Below are 16,119 nucleotides of genomic sequence, written 5' to 3' on the forward strand. Positions count from 1 at the left end.
GGGGATGGCATGCTCCTACTGGAGACCAGGAACAGCAAAGTAAGATATTGCTCTCCACTCAGTCTAAGGCCTGAGCTGAGCATTAGGTGGGAAATAAAACAGACACAGAAGGCTGGCACTCAGCACAAAAATAAAATAAATACTCAAGCAGATAATTAAAAAAGGACTTAATTTGGCGGGCATCAACGTTTGCGACATTATCTGCCTGTGTTTTTTTTGTTGACCAAAGGATACAGCCTAGCAGAACAATGCTACAATTTCAAAAGCACCACTTCTGAAGTGACTGCCCTTTGAAACGACAAACTGAAGAAAAAAATACAGAGTAATTGCTGGTTCACCTTGAAGCTGGGAGCGTGCACACAATGAGGCTGACTGGGGTTGATAAGTATTGACTTTAAGGTGGATTATTAACCCGAAGGCGAACCTTCTAACATACCACCACATGAACGCTGCAATGGAGCTTGGAGAAACCTGCCGAAGCAGTCACTGAAGCACTACTCACAGCCAGATCTTCTAAAGCACCTCCCAATAGCAGCGACAGCCAGTCACACTGTGAAAGAGCCCATTCTGCGCAAAATAATTAGCTAATAATTGGAAACATCCCTTTCTTTAATTATGGGAACAAGTGGAGATAGGGAGGGAGGGAGGGAGAGACAGAGCGAGAGAGAGGTGGGGGGAGTGCATGTGAGTATCAGTATGTGTGTGTATGAGAGAGTGAGTCTAAGAAAGAGTGTGTGTGAAGTGTATGAATGTGTGTGAGCGAAACAGTGTGTGTGTGTGTGTGTGTGATAAAGTGTGTGTGTGTGTGTGTGTGAGAAATAGTGTGTGTCAGAGTGTGTTGCAAGCGCGTTTGTATATCTTCGGTGGTACCCACAGGGGCGGAGCTGGAGCCAGCATCTTAATAGAACAGTGTTCTAAACATTGACGCTCTCCAGTCTGTTTTTCCTAGTGCAGTCGTATTTTTATGCTGCCCCTAAAACTCAGAGGGAAACAGAAATGCGTCCAAATATTTGCAGACAGGATCATTTATTTTTGTAACTCGAGTGCTTGAATATTTGGGGAAAGTATATTTTCAGGTACATTGCTGTTGTCTCTTGCAAGCAGGTTATGTCAGTATGTGAAATGCGTTACGTGCTCAACAGAGGTTGTAGAGCATTATCTGTGTCCCAAAGTCAACCCACGAAACCCCCAGCTCAGGGATCAGATCCGGGTTGAGCGGCCTGCGCTCTTTATCAAATAGTGGTACACACAGAAGCCCTGCTGCCTGCCCGGTCAAAAGTTTCCCCAGGGTGCAGATCCACTAGGAGATAGCGAGTTTGTGCACAACAAAAGTGCACAATTTTGAATGATCAATTTTTCCAGAGATTTCAGATAGGTCTCTAAAAAGGTGTAACAGTTGGCATTTTTCCCACTTGGCAATATGTTTAGGTCTTGGTTTAACACCACAGCTGTTAGAACGGGCATATTGTTTCCAACATACATTGGGCATTCACTCCACCTATTTCATTTATGGGCCATAATTCTCTTTCAGCCACTGGCTTGACACTTCTTCAATTACATATTGACTCAGCCCAGAGAACTACTTCTTTCTTCCCCACTGTCTCTCATCTTATGTATAGGTGTTTGCAATAACCCGTCACCTTCAATGGGGTGCAGGTACTGTAATGCATTCAAGACTATTTTTTACTGGCCTACTTCTATCTGCTCGTTATGCATATATTTAGGTCTATCTGAATGTGCACTAGCACATAAAACCCAGACTTATTGGCTTTGCTAATGCCCGGTTTATTAAAGATGAAGGACAAAGCAACGTCAAGTTTGTTTAACTGACAACAGTATCTCCAGAAGTCCTAGTCGGCAATTAGCTCCATATCCTAATGGTTACTTTGAAAGACTCCTGTTTTCAGCTCTTCCATATAGCTTTAAGGTCTCGCCTATGGATAGCTTCAGCTGTCTGTTGTCAAAATACATTTTGTGTACAACGCCAACAATTACAGCAGCTTTGGGGAAGCTTATAGTTTATCATTGTATGGATTTTTTGCCAATGCCATTTGTCTGCTACGAATTCAATGGCTTGCTTTATTTACTCTTTTTGCGTTTGTCACTTCCCTCGAGTATTGCTTCTTTACAACACTTTTGAGTGGATAACTTGTACCTTTCATTGCTTACATTAAGGGAACTACTTTTTAGATCTGGCATTTGCCAAGACCATTTGATTTAACTAAAAAAAAAAAAGAAGATATACAGATACATTTATTTATAGATGTATATCTACATATGCCTGTCGTAGCAATATAACTCCTGTGCATGAATGGTGATGCATGCACACATACACGTCATAATGCAGGAGCTAGCCATACAGTTAAAAAGAATGGCCGCGTCATGATACGTACAGGAGCAGGCATCATGATCCTTGTACCTCATCATCTTCATCATGTGCTGGGTATGTTTCTTTTTTTTTTACTTTAGCTGTTCAGCATTGGCACCAACCCTTTTTTTGACAACACTGGTCAGGCCCCTCCAACAAAAACTGGAAATCCAAAGGTCTAAAAAAGGGGACACCTATAAGCTCCTCTAATGTCGGTTTTCTTTAGCCAAAAGGCACCAACTATGCAGGAACTAGTGGTTTTACTCTTTGCATTAGTTTTGTGGGACAGTAAGCATAATGAGCGCAGTTGTTTCAAAACCCGGAATTGCACTTGGGGAACTGCTTCAAAATACACACATTTGTAAAGCTGCATTTTCTTCTGCAATTACAAAATACAATTAAGTCTACCATTCTGGGGGTGGCGGGCGACGGTGCGACTCACAGAAATTATTAGTCCAGTTAGTTCCTTTATCCTCATAATCCATAACTTTAACCCATATATTTCGACAATCTAGTAGAAAGAATCACCCATGAGTCCCCACCAGGACACGGATGCTGGCAGCTGTCTGTAGGAACAAGGGCGCTTTAGCGGTGAGTTGAGAACCCGCAGCCTCTCTTGTAGGCTTCAGGTGCAGGTGACTTGGAGCGTCACTAGGAAGGTAAAGATAGGTGCTCAATTAGCTGGGGCAGAAATGGGAGTAGCGGGCACAAGACTTGCAGCGCAAGCACTAGTGTGCGTTTCCTAAAAATGTGAATCGTTCATAATCCCATGGAAACCAGACGCGTTCTAGGCAAAACAGACTGCCATGAGCACAAGACGCAAACAACATGCTGTGAAATTCAAACTGGCCACAAGAATTTTCAAAAATGATGCATAGTCCAGCAGACTAAGAATATCTAACTTGCTTCTATGATGGACTGCTTGCAGAGAAGGTTCACTCATCTTCTCATGTCACCAAGACAATGAGAGTACGTACACCCTTATATTCCCACATGCATTTCTTCTTTACTGTTCAACGTTGCTAAAGGCATTAGTCCCGAGAACTAGATTAAAACACATTCTTCAACTAATATGCACTATAATCTTGGGCACAGATTGTCTCATCACAAAATCCTACCTGTATGCCAACAATGTGAACCAGGTTACTCACTTTTAGGGATTGTAAAAGTTACATCTGGAAGACTAACCTTCTTACAATCAAAAATACGCACATCAGCATCAACCCTACAGAATGTCCTCTAAGCGGACAATCTGCAGCACCGTACACATAATTCTTCCTTTCTGCGCCTGAAAAACAATTTTCAGTGGAGAATGTACTTTAACACTACAAAATTCGGAGTGTTCCCACCATTAACATAGACATACTCCATAGATGTATGAGTACTGCCACCTGTGTAGTGAAAGCAGCAAATGCATGTATAGATAAAGCTGCAACTCAGTGGGTGTTCATCACATCTGCAATGATTATTGTAATAAGAACACTGATTTCCCCCCCACACTTCCATTCACACTTACACAGTAGGAATACGTATCCACTGGGAGAATTTCGGCAGTGGAAAGTGCCTTCTGAGCCTGTAAGAAAAAAATTACATTCCTAGTATTGTAAACCGAATCTAACTTACAAGCGTAGATGACACTTTTCGTGCACTTACAATTTAGTTACTAGGCCCCAATTCCTTAAACGCCCCACTCTTTCACACACCTGATGTCCAATCCTTTCCTCCACTTAAAAGCTTACTGTAATGAAGTAAGGGAATAAGCGTACAATCCTTACCCCGCTGAATTGCTCACCTTCCACTTTTAATTTCTAAGTGACATGGGAATATATATATATATTTTTTTTTTTTTAAGTAACTAGGGAAATAAAAGTATTACAAACTGTGCTGGCCTACAGTGCACCATTCCGACATTAATAATCAGCAAGGACAAGCAGTGGAAGACAGGCCACAAATATTATCGTATCCACTATTCAATCAATATACTGTACAAATCTTGCATATACTTCAAAATACATGTGGTTTCATAATCACTAAAAACACAGTAGGTGCAAAAAACACTGTTGTCTGGTTTTTTGTCAAAAGGGCTGCAGCGTATAGGCCAGACCACACTCATAATAAAATTGGTTGAGTGCACTGCTTCATGCTTGGCATGAGTCACAGAAGTGAAGTGGGCTTGTTTCAACGAACAGGCAGTTTGAGAATGGTCTCCTTACCAGGGTCCGCCTGCCCATCCGATTTGGTGCCAGAGACTTTGGAGAGGACTTGACATTTTGAGGGTTGTCGCTGTTTTCTGCAATCTGTGCTACGCTCATCACTGCTGTCATCATGGCGTTGATGGAGGACAAGTCTGAACCCTCGGGGACCTTAGCCAAACTTGGTGTTCCTGCGTGGTTGTTGCTCTTCACGTCTTCTTGCTCATCCCCTAGAAAGTCAGAAAACACTGCTTTTCGATACGTAACATAAAGAGCAGCCATTCTTTTGAAAACGTTGCTCCTAAGAAAGATTACATTTCAAGAAGACACTGCAAACAGTTTGAGAACAAACAATATGAAGGACTCGCACCACATGATAGGTCATCCAGAACTTTGGTACTACAATATATACGCCACAATTCAACCATTATATATGTTTCTCATAATAAACTGTCACACCCTTATTTACGCAGCTGTACACCACTGCTATGAGTCGCATGCAACACTACGCCACAACAATAGGTTGCTGTGTCCACATCAAGCACCACAAGGCAGTGTGCACATCAAGCAACAGTGAGTCTACACTTGGCACTAGACATCCACACTTTCCTGCCCATCAGGAACAGGCTGCTAAGCATAATGTATTTGCAAAACAGGTCAAGTACCTCTGCTTCCCAGAAGCCAGCATAATCCCAGGTCTTGAATAGACCACCATTTTCCAATTCACATAAGACTGACATACTCTGCATCAGGCGGTTTGATGCAACTAGTTACAATCATCAATATATACGACAGCAGACCAGCTCTTTTAATGCATATTACATTGGATTATTCCTAACTGACGGATCTGTAGCTATTGATCCTTTGGACTTCAGACCCAAACCCTCTATGCACAGTTATATGTTTGAACATTTAATAGAAAAATCTAGGAGTTCAGAAGATCATCAAGATCTATAGAGAAAAAATCTTGAACTAGGAATTGAAATTGCTTGAGTTCACAACAAGAACCGGAAAGGGGAGACCATAAAGGGGAACACAAAAACATGGGAAACAGAGCGAGAGCACTGGGCACAACACCAGAGAGAATGATCCAGATACATAACTGATGTCGCGCAAAATCCATTTTTCACTGTAGGGGTGCCTTACGATCAAACGTGTAGACTGAATCCACATTTAATCATTTGTCGTGTTAACTTAAATGATAGGATTTTGTAGCATGGTACCATGAACATGAGGTGTTTAGGCCAAAATGTAGAATCCATCAGTACTAACAACAGAAACAAGGAGCTTGACTGAGCTAAACCTCACAGCTTAAGCCCCAAATCCATAGAGTAGAATACATCATCCAATCACAATCTCAGCTCAAGGTTTCAGCTGAAGTACACCTATGCAGGTATAACCAGCAACATAGTCCAAACATCGAGCACCTACATACACACAATCACTCACCTAATCACAAAGGAAAGGTCAGCCTAACACACCCATTGTGGGAGGTGCATCAGGACTCTCAAGCAATGGACCACATACCACAACTGACGCGCATTAGGTGGAGGTTCAAAAATAAGAATTGGCCTCCTCCACTCAGAATGAAATGCACCCCATAGAAACAGCCCAAACATCCTCAAAGAAACAGGTTGATGGAAGCAGGTCCCAAGGCCCATCTCTAATCCCTTCTAAACCCAAGGACAGGGGGAAAACGTATACCCATTTAATGCCATGTTCACTTATTGGGACACAGCTTGTGTTAGGAAACCCCGCACGGCAAACACCCCTTCCTCCACAGGGTAAATCTTCACCCTCAGATAGGCTCTGCACCAAAATGCACTATGCAAGCAATTCATTCATGTATATGCACTATAAAAATCGAGAAACTTAACAGAAGCAATATAATACACAGGTACAAATGTTGATCGCATATATGTAGGTGTGCAGTGTATGGTATTATTTATTATCATTTTGTGGAATGTGGGATCCAACACTCACTGAGGCCTCAAATGGGCCACGGTGCCCCGCCCTTAACAGTGGTAGTAAACAGCATATTACTAAAATGGGAATTGCATGTATACTCCATTTTATTCTGCTTTCGAGGGTAGAAGTTATCAACTATCTCTAAAAGAATAGATGCGTCAACTGCTACTTGGGAAACTAAAACTAGACATTTTAAACATCAGGATGTATACCCCTATTATTTTACGATCCGATTATTACACATATATTTTGTCCCACTTTGTATTCCAACTTGCTGAAAAATACATTTGCTTTTTGTAGCTCATTATGAGACACCTGACATGATGATATATGATGAAAGAATGACAGGGTGTGAAGCCCTGATTTCCAAAAATCTGTAGAAAATCTGGTCAAAGTCAAGTGAATTACATGTCTAGGTTCCAAGCCCTTGGGGATTCACTGCCTGGTTATTTTTGGACAAGAAAGTCAAAGGAGTCTGATCATATTTTTCGGGGGGGAGGGGTATCAGAAGCAAATGCAGCTGTGCCTCAGTCCCATCTACGGGCTCGTGGATGTAAGGAAGAAGGTTCCACAATCGGCATTAGCCTGCTGAGAATATCATAAGCTAGCACAGAAAGGTTTTCAGTGTCAGAGAAACACTGGGCGCTCTGCCATAAGTGGACGCATAAGAAATTAAGAGGTGCTAGGAGTGGGTGGTGCAACCGGGTGAGTGGAAAAACCCTTATAACCACTCAAAGATTACCCAGCACAGCTGATTAAGCAAAAAGGTCAAAGCAGGAATACCCTATGCACACACAGGTAAAATCATAACAACGTATATAGATAAATATACAGTAGAGCAAACAAGGCCGCAGAAATTAAGGGATCTCTTGTACAGTATTAGTCCATTGGAGTTCTTTAATTTTCATTCACAAGAAAGCAGCCAGCCGACACGTGTTTCATCGCTTCTGCGAATCCTCAGGGCTCAAAATCGGCTGTGTCTAGGGAAAAAGGTTGCTCGTACTGTACAAGAGATCCCTTAATTACCTGTGTGTGCATAGGGTATTCCTGCTTTGCTGAGAATATCATGGCTGGGACAGTCACTCAAAATCTTTACCTCTATTTTCCTGCTCAGACTGCTGAAGTTGTATTTTTTTTTCTTGCTTACAGCCCTCCGTTCCTTTCGCGCACCTGGAAATGGACTGGTCCTCGTTGACCCTTTCGAAAACTGAAAAAAACAAAATCGCACAAAAAAATGGAATTAGAAAAGTAACTGTAAAGCTGCACAGGGAAGGGCTGCTCAGGGGAAACTGGGTTGCGTATTTGGTTGGCTGAGGCCTAACAAAACGACAGACATGAACATCTGCCTAACTGTGTGCTCTGAAAGGCTGCCCAGGGTCTTTAGAAACCACGTAAAAAGGTGATGAATACACCCTCTGACTTCAGCGTGCTTGGGCCACTACACTTTTAAGCACTGCCTGCCACCTGTGATTTCACCAGCATTGTAACTAACTGTAAGATGGACGGGGTGAGGCAGCAGCCCAGATGTGTTTAGAAAGCAGCAGGTGACTCCTTTCACTGGCTTTGAGAGGCTAGAGTGGGCAGGGGACATCAGGGAAGAGTTGATCTATCGTTCCAACATGTACAGCCAAATCATGTCACTGTTTCTTTTTACAAACATGGAACAGACACATGGACAAGATGCCTTGCACGTCCGCAACATGTCCACATCTGTTGAGATAGGCTTGCCCTGCATGTGTTTTGATAGGTCTAACACCAATGTCAGCAGTATACTCGGCAACATACCTGTAACTGTCCTTTCTTCTCTCTACACTAAAAGAACAGATCTACCCTTTTATCGTTACAACCCGTGGCGGGCGCGTGAAGGGGCGGCATTCCTTGTGGGTCACTGCCTTTCGCTGAACATTGAAAGCAGGAATCAGAAATTTGTGGTTTCCTCTTTGCAAGCAGCACTATAAAAGCACCCTACGGTTGTAATATTGCTTTATAAAAGCAATACATAAAACAACAATGCACAGGCAAGTTGATGTGTGCCTGAAGCAGCTGCCCCTTCACATCAGGTTTACTTTTAGTATACCGATCTACCTTACAAGTCGATTTAGGGATTCTATGAATAAAACAGCACACTAGAGTGACCGAAAAGTTGTAGTAAGTCTGCTGTGTGAAATATCCAAGCAATCTTATGTCAAGACATCTTACCCGTGAAAACTAGGTGATGGCCCTTTTTGTACTGAAGTAGGAGCTAGAAACCAAGGCCCATGAGCCTATCCACAGGGACGCACTCGGTCCACATTATGTGAACAGATAGTATATAATCTATATGGCGTGGATGTCCTATGTGCACTACATATAGACTAAAAAGAAAAAGTTAAAGAGCACATGGACATTGTTGTGTGGATGAACTGCATGCCCGTAAATAGTAGTGATGTAATACAAATAATGCACAAAGTGTAACTGTCAGGTTACACAGCGTTTCTTTTTAAAAGCCCAATACAATAAAGAAGATTTTAAAAGCAGGCATCAGTCATGCATGAATATGCATATACCTTATGTAGACTTTTTCCCTTTTGGTGTGAGCACACCATAGCTCAGTGGTACTCATGTGTGTCAGGAGTATGACCGAGGCTAACCTGGACCCGACCAGGCCATGCATGATATGTGGGCGGGGCGTGGGCGCGTGACAGTATTGGTACTTGGGGAGAAAATACATACAATTCTACCACTGTGACCGGCTGCTCCTGAGCCTGGACCCCACCGCCCTTCTTCGTTGTTCCTAGGGAAAAGCCAATGATGCTTTCTAAGCAGCAGCTGCGGTGCAGCAGGGTGGGAGGGGGGGTTGGGGAAGTTGAAGTGCTGTATCTTTGACTATATATTGTAATGTATTGGTTTAGTTCAAATGCAAATAAAAATGTACACCCCCAAAAATGTCTTTTTATATATTTGCACTTCGAGAGACCACACTTGCATGGTTAATTGTCAAACACAAAGGACAGAATTCAAGCTCATATGTGCTCACTGGTGAAGTGGTACAATGTACAAACAACCCTGCACACAATTCCCAGCTTACCTTTTTCTACTTGCTGCTGAAAGAGCGAATGCTGCCGGGACCCTGAAGAAAAACTGCTTGACAGAGAAATCTCACTGTTGCTAACACTGGGACGCCAATACAATGCAGCCTATAGGAAAGAAAGAATTCATGATGAGACAGGGGAGGAGTTCCTATCCAAGTGTGAGAGTCTGTAGTAGTTTAAACCAAGATATTAAACACGATGGTTCCCACTGTAAAAACACAATTTCGGAGTGTAAAAGCAAAGCAGTTCAATCACTATACTCCACTTTTTATAATTGCTCCCTTGCTGTCCAAAAAATGGATCAGAAATCATTTGCCACATATTTATTCCGATTAAAATATTTTTCCAAGCAGGCTGGCTGATAGGGTCCAAAAGAGCTGGGAACACTGATATCCAGACAGAGCCTGCTCTGAAACAAAACACTTGGTTGAATGTGGGTGTCTAGGGATATTCTTCTTTAACAATTAATTTCTATTCGATCACGGATCTATAAATAGAGAGGGTGGCTGCAGGACAGTCTGCTATGTGACTATGGATCATGCCTAATGTTTAGAAATTTAAACAAGCATCGACATTGGCTTTAGTGACAACTTGAAACAAAGGCATTCCCAAATGCTGCATATAGGCTCTGCATGCTCAAATGCTATCACAATATCCCTGTTCGCTTAGCCAAAAATAGGAGTAAAAGCAAAAAAAGACTTTACTATATAGAATGCATATAGTAGATAGAAGATTGAATGTGACAAACAGCATGATGAGTGTATTTTCAGATGTAAAATAGTCCCACGTGCATTTCAAATGAAACTTCCTGGAAATCAGAATGACACATCAAATAGCCAATCTCATGAGGTGAGAGAGGAACATTCCTGTGAGTGGAGTCAAAGGGCACTCTATATATTTTTAAGAATTGGTAACAAGATGTTTGCTGTCAGCTGCGCTATTTAGCCAGACTTAAAAAACGTACTCAACTCTCCCTCCCACACATGCACCTCACTTAAATCAAGAGCAACAAACAGAGGGGTGCAAGTCCTGCTTAATAGCGTTGGAACTCACTTGGGATGTATCTCCGCCCATTGTTTTTCACCCACTTTGCCACAGACCCACCTTGTGTAAATCAGTTTGATCCTGCTCAAACAGGTACAGTCCAGCTCAAACTGCCACACCAACTCCTCTCAACATGGTAACATAAGCGACCCAAGAGTGGGTTTAGCCTACTTAGGCCTCATCAGTGAAGCACAGTTTGAGTTCTATGGTACAGTAGGCATGGGATCCAGGTATGGGCATACCACATCACATGCTTGAAATAATCTCAGGTACTAGCAAATGCTCTGACTGCATTCTAGTCCATCATTTTTCACACATTCGCCTCTTTAAATAGAGAACACAAGTAACCCCAGACTAGTGTTGATGGATTGGATTCCAGCCCAAAGCAATTAGCAGTGACTGAGATTATATCAAGCAATCCACCCATCCACAGTGAGATTACCCCCCAAAAAACAGGTATGGCCAGACACAGGTCCGGTGCTCACTGCCTTAGAACCCAGGCTGCACCTTCCTGATGAGGCCCAAGTAGGCCGACTCCAATCTGAGGTTGATTGTGTTCTGTTAGAGGGGCCTGGTTTGGCTGTTGGGTTGGACTGTTCATACTGGAGCAAGATCAAGGCTGAATTGCATATGAGTCTTGTCTGAGGTGCCATGGAGGGCAAAAAAATATGATAAACCAGATACTGGAAGAGTACTATTCCAGCCGGTGAAATTAATTGAAGCAATTCACTTATTTTGTTTTTCTAACTTAAATCAAGGGTCTGCACTTAGAAAACTTGAATGTTTGGATGGAGGTGCTTGGCACAGTTGTCAATTATCATTCATTGGATGGCGTGTAATACTCAGGGATAACAAATCCAGCAGGTGAACACTCATGATGCAAATCTCTAAGATTGCTAATCTCACTGCCAAATTACTGATACACAGTGTGCACATTCTGAACTGTTAATGTGCGATCCTGCCGCTAAAATGGGGCAGGGCATGAATGAGGAATACTATGTTAAACAATAACAAGTATGTGCTCGAAACCCAAAAACCTTAACGATGCCCTTTTCTGACATGCGATGCTGAAGTTGTTAAACAGATGTAATTTCATTATAAAATCTACCAGTCGGGGCTATGCTGCTAAAATCCAACTTAGTTAAGGAAAAAGACTAGTTAGCAATTGAAAAAGTCACAGCTTTATTTAAGTCTCAAATTCTCCAGAGAAAAGCAAATCTGTGATGACTATTTTAGTTAATGTTCACGTTTGCGGGGCGACACGTCTCAGGAAAAAGACACAATCCCCAAGGATCTACACAATACTGTACAGTCGCATTTACTCCCCACTTTTCAATTCAGCGCAATGTACTGGCTCCGTAGACATCTTTATCGGTAGGTTACAGGGGCTGAGAATTTTTTTGCCCAATTCATGATGTCTTTTCAACGTTTATTTTGACCTTCTGTGCAAGCTCAACAGTGACCGCAGGAGAGGTCAGTACTTTGATACATCTGCCAAAAAATCACCCTGCTCTTGTGCTCAAGATAACTGAAACGTACAGAGGTAAATGGACTGGAACACCCAGCTGTTGTGCCAGGTTTTAATAAGGCCACTTAAAGTACACACAACTCTAAAAACGCTAATGAGCGTACTCCAAGAACTAAAAAGGAACAAAAAAAAATCAATTTTAGCTGTACTGCTTCTGAATAATCTGTGTGTTGGCAATAAAAGGCATGACTTAGACACACAATGGCCAGCTTCATCCTGAAGCAGTTGGCTTCCTTCATGTCCAGTTGTTCTGCTTCTGGTTTCCCTTCCTCCCCAGCTGTCTTCTTGGTGGAAAACTGCAAACTGAGAAACAGGACTGCACCCTTTCAAAGAGCCACACTGTTGGTGTGTCTGTGTACAGACAACTGCTTTGGGCACCAGCGAAACTAAAGTACAAAATCGAGCACATTTAGAAGACGAGGCTTGTGCGCCCTTATATTTGATTACCCCCCACAGATCATACATGAAATGCAGCTAAGGAGGGCAAAGAGAATTTGAAGCCAATTTGTTACAGTCAGCCAAGTACTCAGTGCAGATACACCATCCCCTGTGGCGGGGGAACATACTATACAGGGAGACAAAGACCACATGGTAACAAAAAAACAAAAAATAAAAATAGGGTCCAACTCTTCTACAGCAAGTAACAGAAAGTATGCTTTTCTTTCAGCACAAGATGCTTGTATTGAATTTGTGTGTACCCTTGTGTCATCTAGATGTGCCCATGTCTTGTACATCTAGGCAGTTAACTTCCCAAGCACCCCATAGAATAGGAAACGTGAAGAAGGAAAATAATGTTCAGTTTTTGTACTGTGCACACTATATTTGGAAAAGGGACGCTAGAGCAAATGTGGTTGTTGAAGTTGAAAATCAGCTTCTATTTTTTTTCTCCAAATTATTATTAATTGATTTTTCAGGAAACAATACGAGAAAAAAAAACTGATTGCTTTATCGGTTACAATGTTGCTTCTGTAATCCCACCAAAAAATAGAACAACAAGAAAAATACCATTAATAAAATTCTCTCTACCCTCACAGCCAAGTGTGCTCCAAATAGTCATTTAATTAAGATACTAGATATCTTGTAGTAGCTTTATCAGTCTTCAAAAGGGTGCCGTCATAGAAGCCTTTGCGGGTCAGTCATCTAATGAAATAAACCCATCCATCCATCTAGGGGGCAAAACACATTCGGCTCTCCCTGGCTCATCTCCTCTAACAGTGGTTTCCATACCCGTTCAAACCATTTACAGTGTTGGATAAGCATTCCCAAGCTAAGATAGACACACCTAACTTGCAATTATATCCTGGGTTTGTGGTCTATCATCTTTTTCCAGTTGAAGGCAATGGTAGCCTTTGAGCCCGTACCGGAAGAGCTTTTAATTTTTTTAAGAGTTTACTTGCTAATGCCTTCTTATGCATAATTAAAAACTTACATAAGTTCATTATAAACAGATCTAAATAACTGCAAATAAGAGTAGGAGCTAAAATTACATTTGTTGCAGACGACACAACTTGAAATATTAATGTCTTAAAAGCGCTAAACACGTCCGTTAAGGTGATTTTTGATCACATCGTAGTATTACATAAAAAACTTAATTGTGACAAATTTTGTGATGTACTGATGATTTTTCAGAAATTAAGATTTTTGTCTGGCAGTGTGCCTTCAGAAGGCAGCTTCCGCACAGTGTGCATTTACAGATCAGATACTTGGGTAGCTTGGTAACCTTCACTATCAGCACCACAAATTATACATTTATGGTTTGCTATACTATTCAAAGATTTGAATCTATCATGAGAAAAGAAGTCCCATTTAATAGGAGAACATTTTTGAAATGGCGAAAACGTGTATTAAAGACTTAAATCTATGAATTAGCTAATACACAACTTTTAATGGATTCACAAAAATTCTCTGGAATCTACATAGAAAATGATGTTCAAATTGTATATTTTCATGGTTCCTGTATTCCTGTTCAAGGGACTTGGCAGCGGCAAAATTGTTGGGAGTGTACTGGGCAGAAATAGGCTTTACCACTTTTCTGTTATTGTACTTTTTTCCCTTCAGGGATGAAAGTTTCCCAATCAAGAGCTCCCTCGATAACCCCTAGCACCACCCTGAAATATTAGTGTGTTGTCTTCCATGATCCACCCAGGAGAAGCCTTTTGCAATAGTGATATTTACGTGCTCGTCCTAGGTAGGAAACAAGCATCAACCTTTTCAACCTTTATGTGGACGCCCAAAAAACGTACCAGTCTATGGATCTTCCCAGCAGTTGTGTGTTTCTAAAGATTTTTGTTAACCATAGGCACAAAATGTTTAGCGAACTTGTAGTCTGAAAATAAATACAACTTAACGCAACATTCTGCATGGCTTTCTCCCTGCTGGAGCCTCTTCCCCACTGCTATCCCCGAAAGTACTACTACAGACAATCTGCTGTAGAGGCACATAGTACACAATTAATTTAATCAATGAGTGAATGTCTACACATCTGGATTACTTTAACCACTATCATGGCATCTGCACTCGCAGCTAGCTTTTTTGCACACCTAAGTTCCACTTAGGTAAAAAATTGTTTATCGGTCTGATTTATGTATGGAGGGCCGGCAATGCAACCAGGTGGGATGGGAACGAAACCAAGAGATTGTTATATGTATAGTGCAACAGGACAAAATGTGTACTGTATTATTATTCTGTGTAGAAAGTCATAATGATGTTGTAAATGATGTAAACCAAAAACTAGTGGAGAATGTTTTTTATTTTACAAAACGAAATAGAAATTTTATTTAAAAAAAATAAATGGTTTATCATGCCCATAGCAAGCAAGCACAGTGGCACAAATACTGGGTAACCCATTTTAGAGTATACAGTCTTCTTACACACAAACGCCATCTAACTCTATCTAGTTTTTGAGAAAACTATCCGATCTGTGCTAACTGCATTAATGCATTGCTGAATCTTTCTACTAGGTCTGTAAACACTAAAAATCTTTCAGGCAAAGTCCAAGCACGGTTCACCTCTTTAAACATTTTGCAAAAGGTTCAGTACGTCACTGGCCTTTCATTGCGCAAAACAAAACCTACTGCGTCACGATCCGTCCACCTTGGTGGTCGTATCGCTCTACAACATAGCAATTGTACGTATAAAATTTGGCCGAGGCTAAGAAAATATTTAGCACGAATCAAAAAGAAACAAATATTTTGTTCGTTCAACAGGTTTTAGCAAATCTGTAAAGTTCACGCATGCCAATAACATTCAGAAGCCAGTCTCACCTGATCATTTACAGGGCAGATTTCCATGATTCAGTAATCTGGAAGAAATAAAACAAGACTAATTAACACTGTGAAGAATTTGCATTTGACCAATAGCAAGTTTAGTACATTTCTCTAACTGATCATTGTGTTCACAGCCCACCCACTTCCTAATCTGCTGCTTCTCGCGTATTAGGTTTCATCTCCCTGGCTTTCAAAACTCATAATTAATTTTGCTAGTTGAGAACAATTATATGAAAAAAATAGCAAGGAGGCTTGCAGGCATCTATTGGATACTAACTTTACTAGTTAAAGCGAACTATAGCTTACACAATATACAAACACACTGTTCGGGTATATTATACACAAAACACTTGTGGGGGCTTTTATTTAGGAGCCATTTCAGTTGATTAACTACACAACTGGGGTTAATCAACAGGGGAATACGGTCTAATCAAGTAGCACAAAAGTTGCAGAGAGACAACTTTCAATTATCAAAATATACGTTATCGTCTACTCTATACAATCACCGAGAGAAGGGTCGCACCCACTGGAAGCACAATTAAAATCCAAAAATATACAGTTGGTAGATGAGTGAGAGAGTAAAACACTGTGGGACTCAAGTAAGCATCTTAGATAAATAAAGATACTATAGATAATTCACATCGAAATAGTACAATCAGTGGAAATAGTCAATGTTTCATAC

At 41.3% G+C, this 16,119-nt stretch overlaps 1 protein-coding gene across 6 annotated transcripts in view; it reads right to left on the minus strand.

The window, feature by feature from the left end:
- The window catches only part of RREB1 (ras responsive element binding protein 1), a 166,066-nt gene that overhangs the window by 60,841 nt on the left and 89,106 nt on the right, over nucleotides 1-16,119 (minus strand). For 3 of the 6 annotated variants that reach the window (XM_086965026.1, XM_086965022.1, XM_086965023.1), the window contains exons 2-6: nucleotides 15,435-15,472; nucleotides 9,596-9,704; nucleotides 7,625-7,735; nucleotides 4,582-4,790; nucleotides 3,885-3,941 (exon numbers count right to left, since the gene is read on the minus strand). In XM_086965026.1, coding sequence (XP_086821152.1) covers nucleotides 3,885-3,941; nucleotides 4,582-4,790; nucleotides 7,625-7,735; nucleotides 9,596-9,704; nucleotides 15,435-15,461 — 513 coding nt within the window. In that variant the 5' untranslated portion in view covers nucleotides 15,462-15,472. The remainder of the gene's footprint in view (nucleotides 1-3,884; nucleotides 3,942-4,581; nucleotides 4,791-7,624; nucleotides 7,736-9,595; nucleotides 9,705-15,434; nucleotides 15,473-16,119) is intronic. The other 3 variants (XM_086965027.1, XM_086965024.1, XM_086965025.1) reach the window with 1 other exon arrangement.

The sequence above is a fragment of the Lissotriton vulgaris genome, chromosome 4_1, assembly GCF_964263255.1.
Source record: "Lissotriton vulgaris chromosome 4_1, aLisVul1.2, whole genome shotgun sequence".
Taxonomy (NCBI): domain Eukaryota; kingdom Metazoa; phylum Chordata; class Amphibia; order Caudata; family Salamandridae; genus Lissotriton; species Lissotriton vulgaris.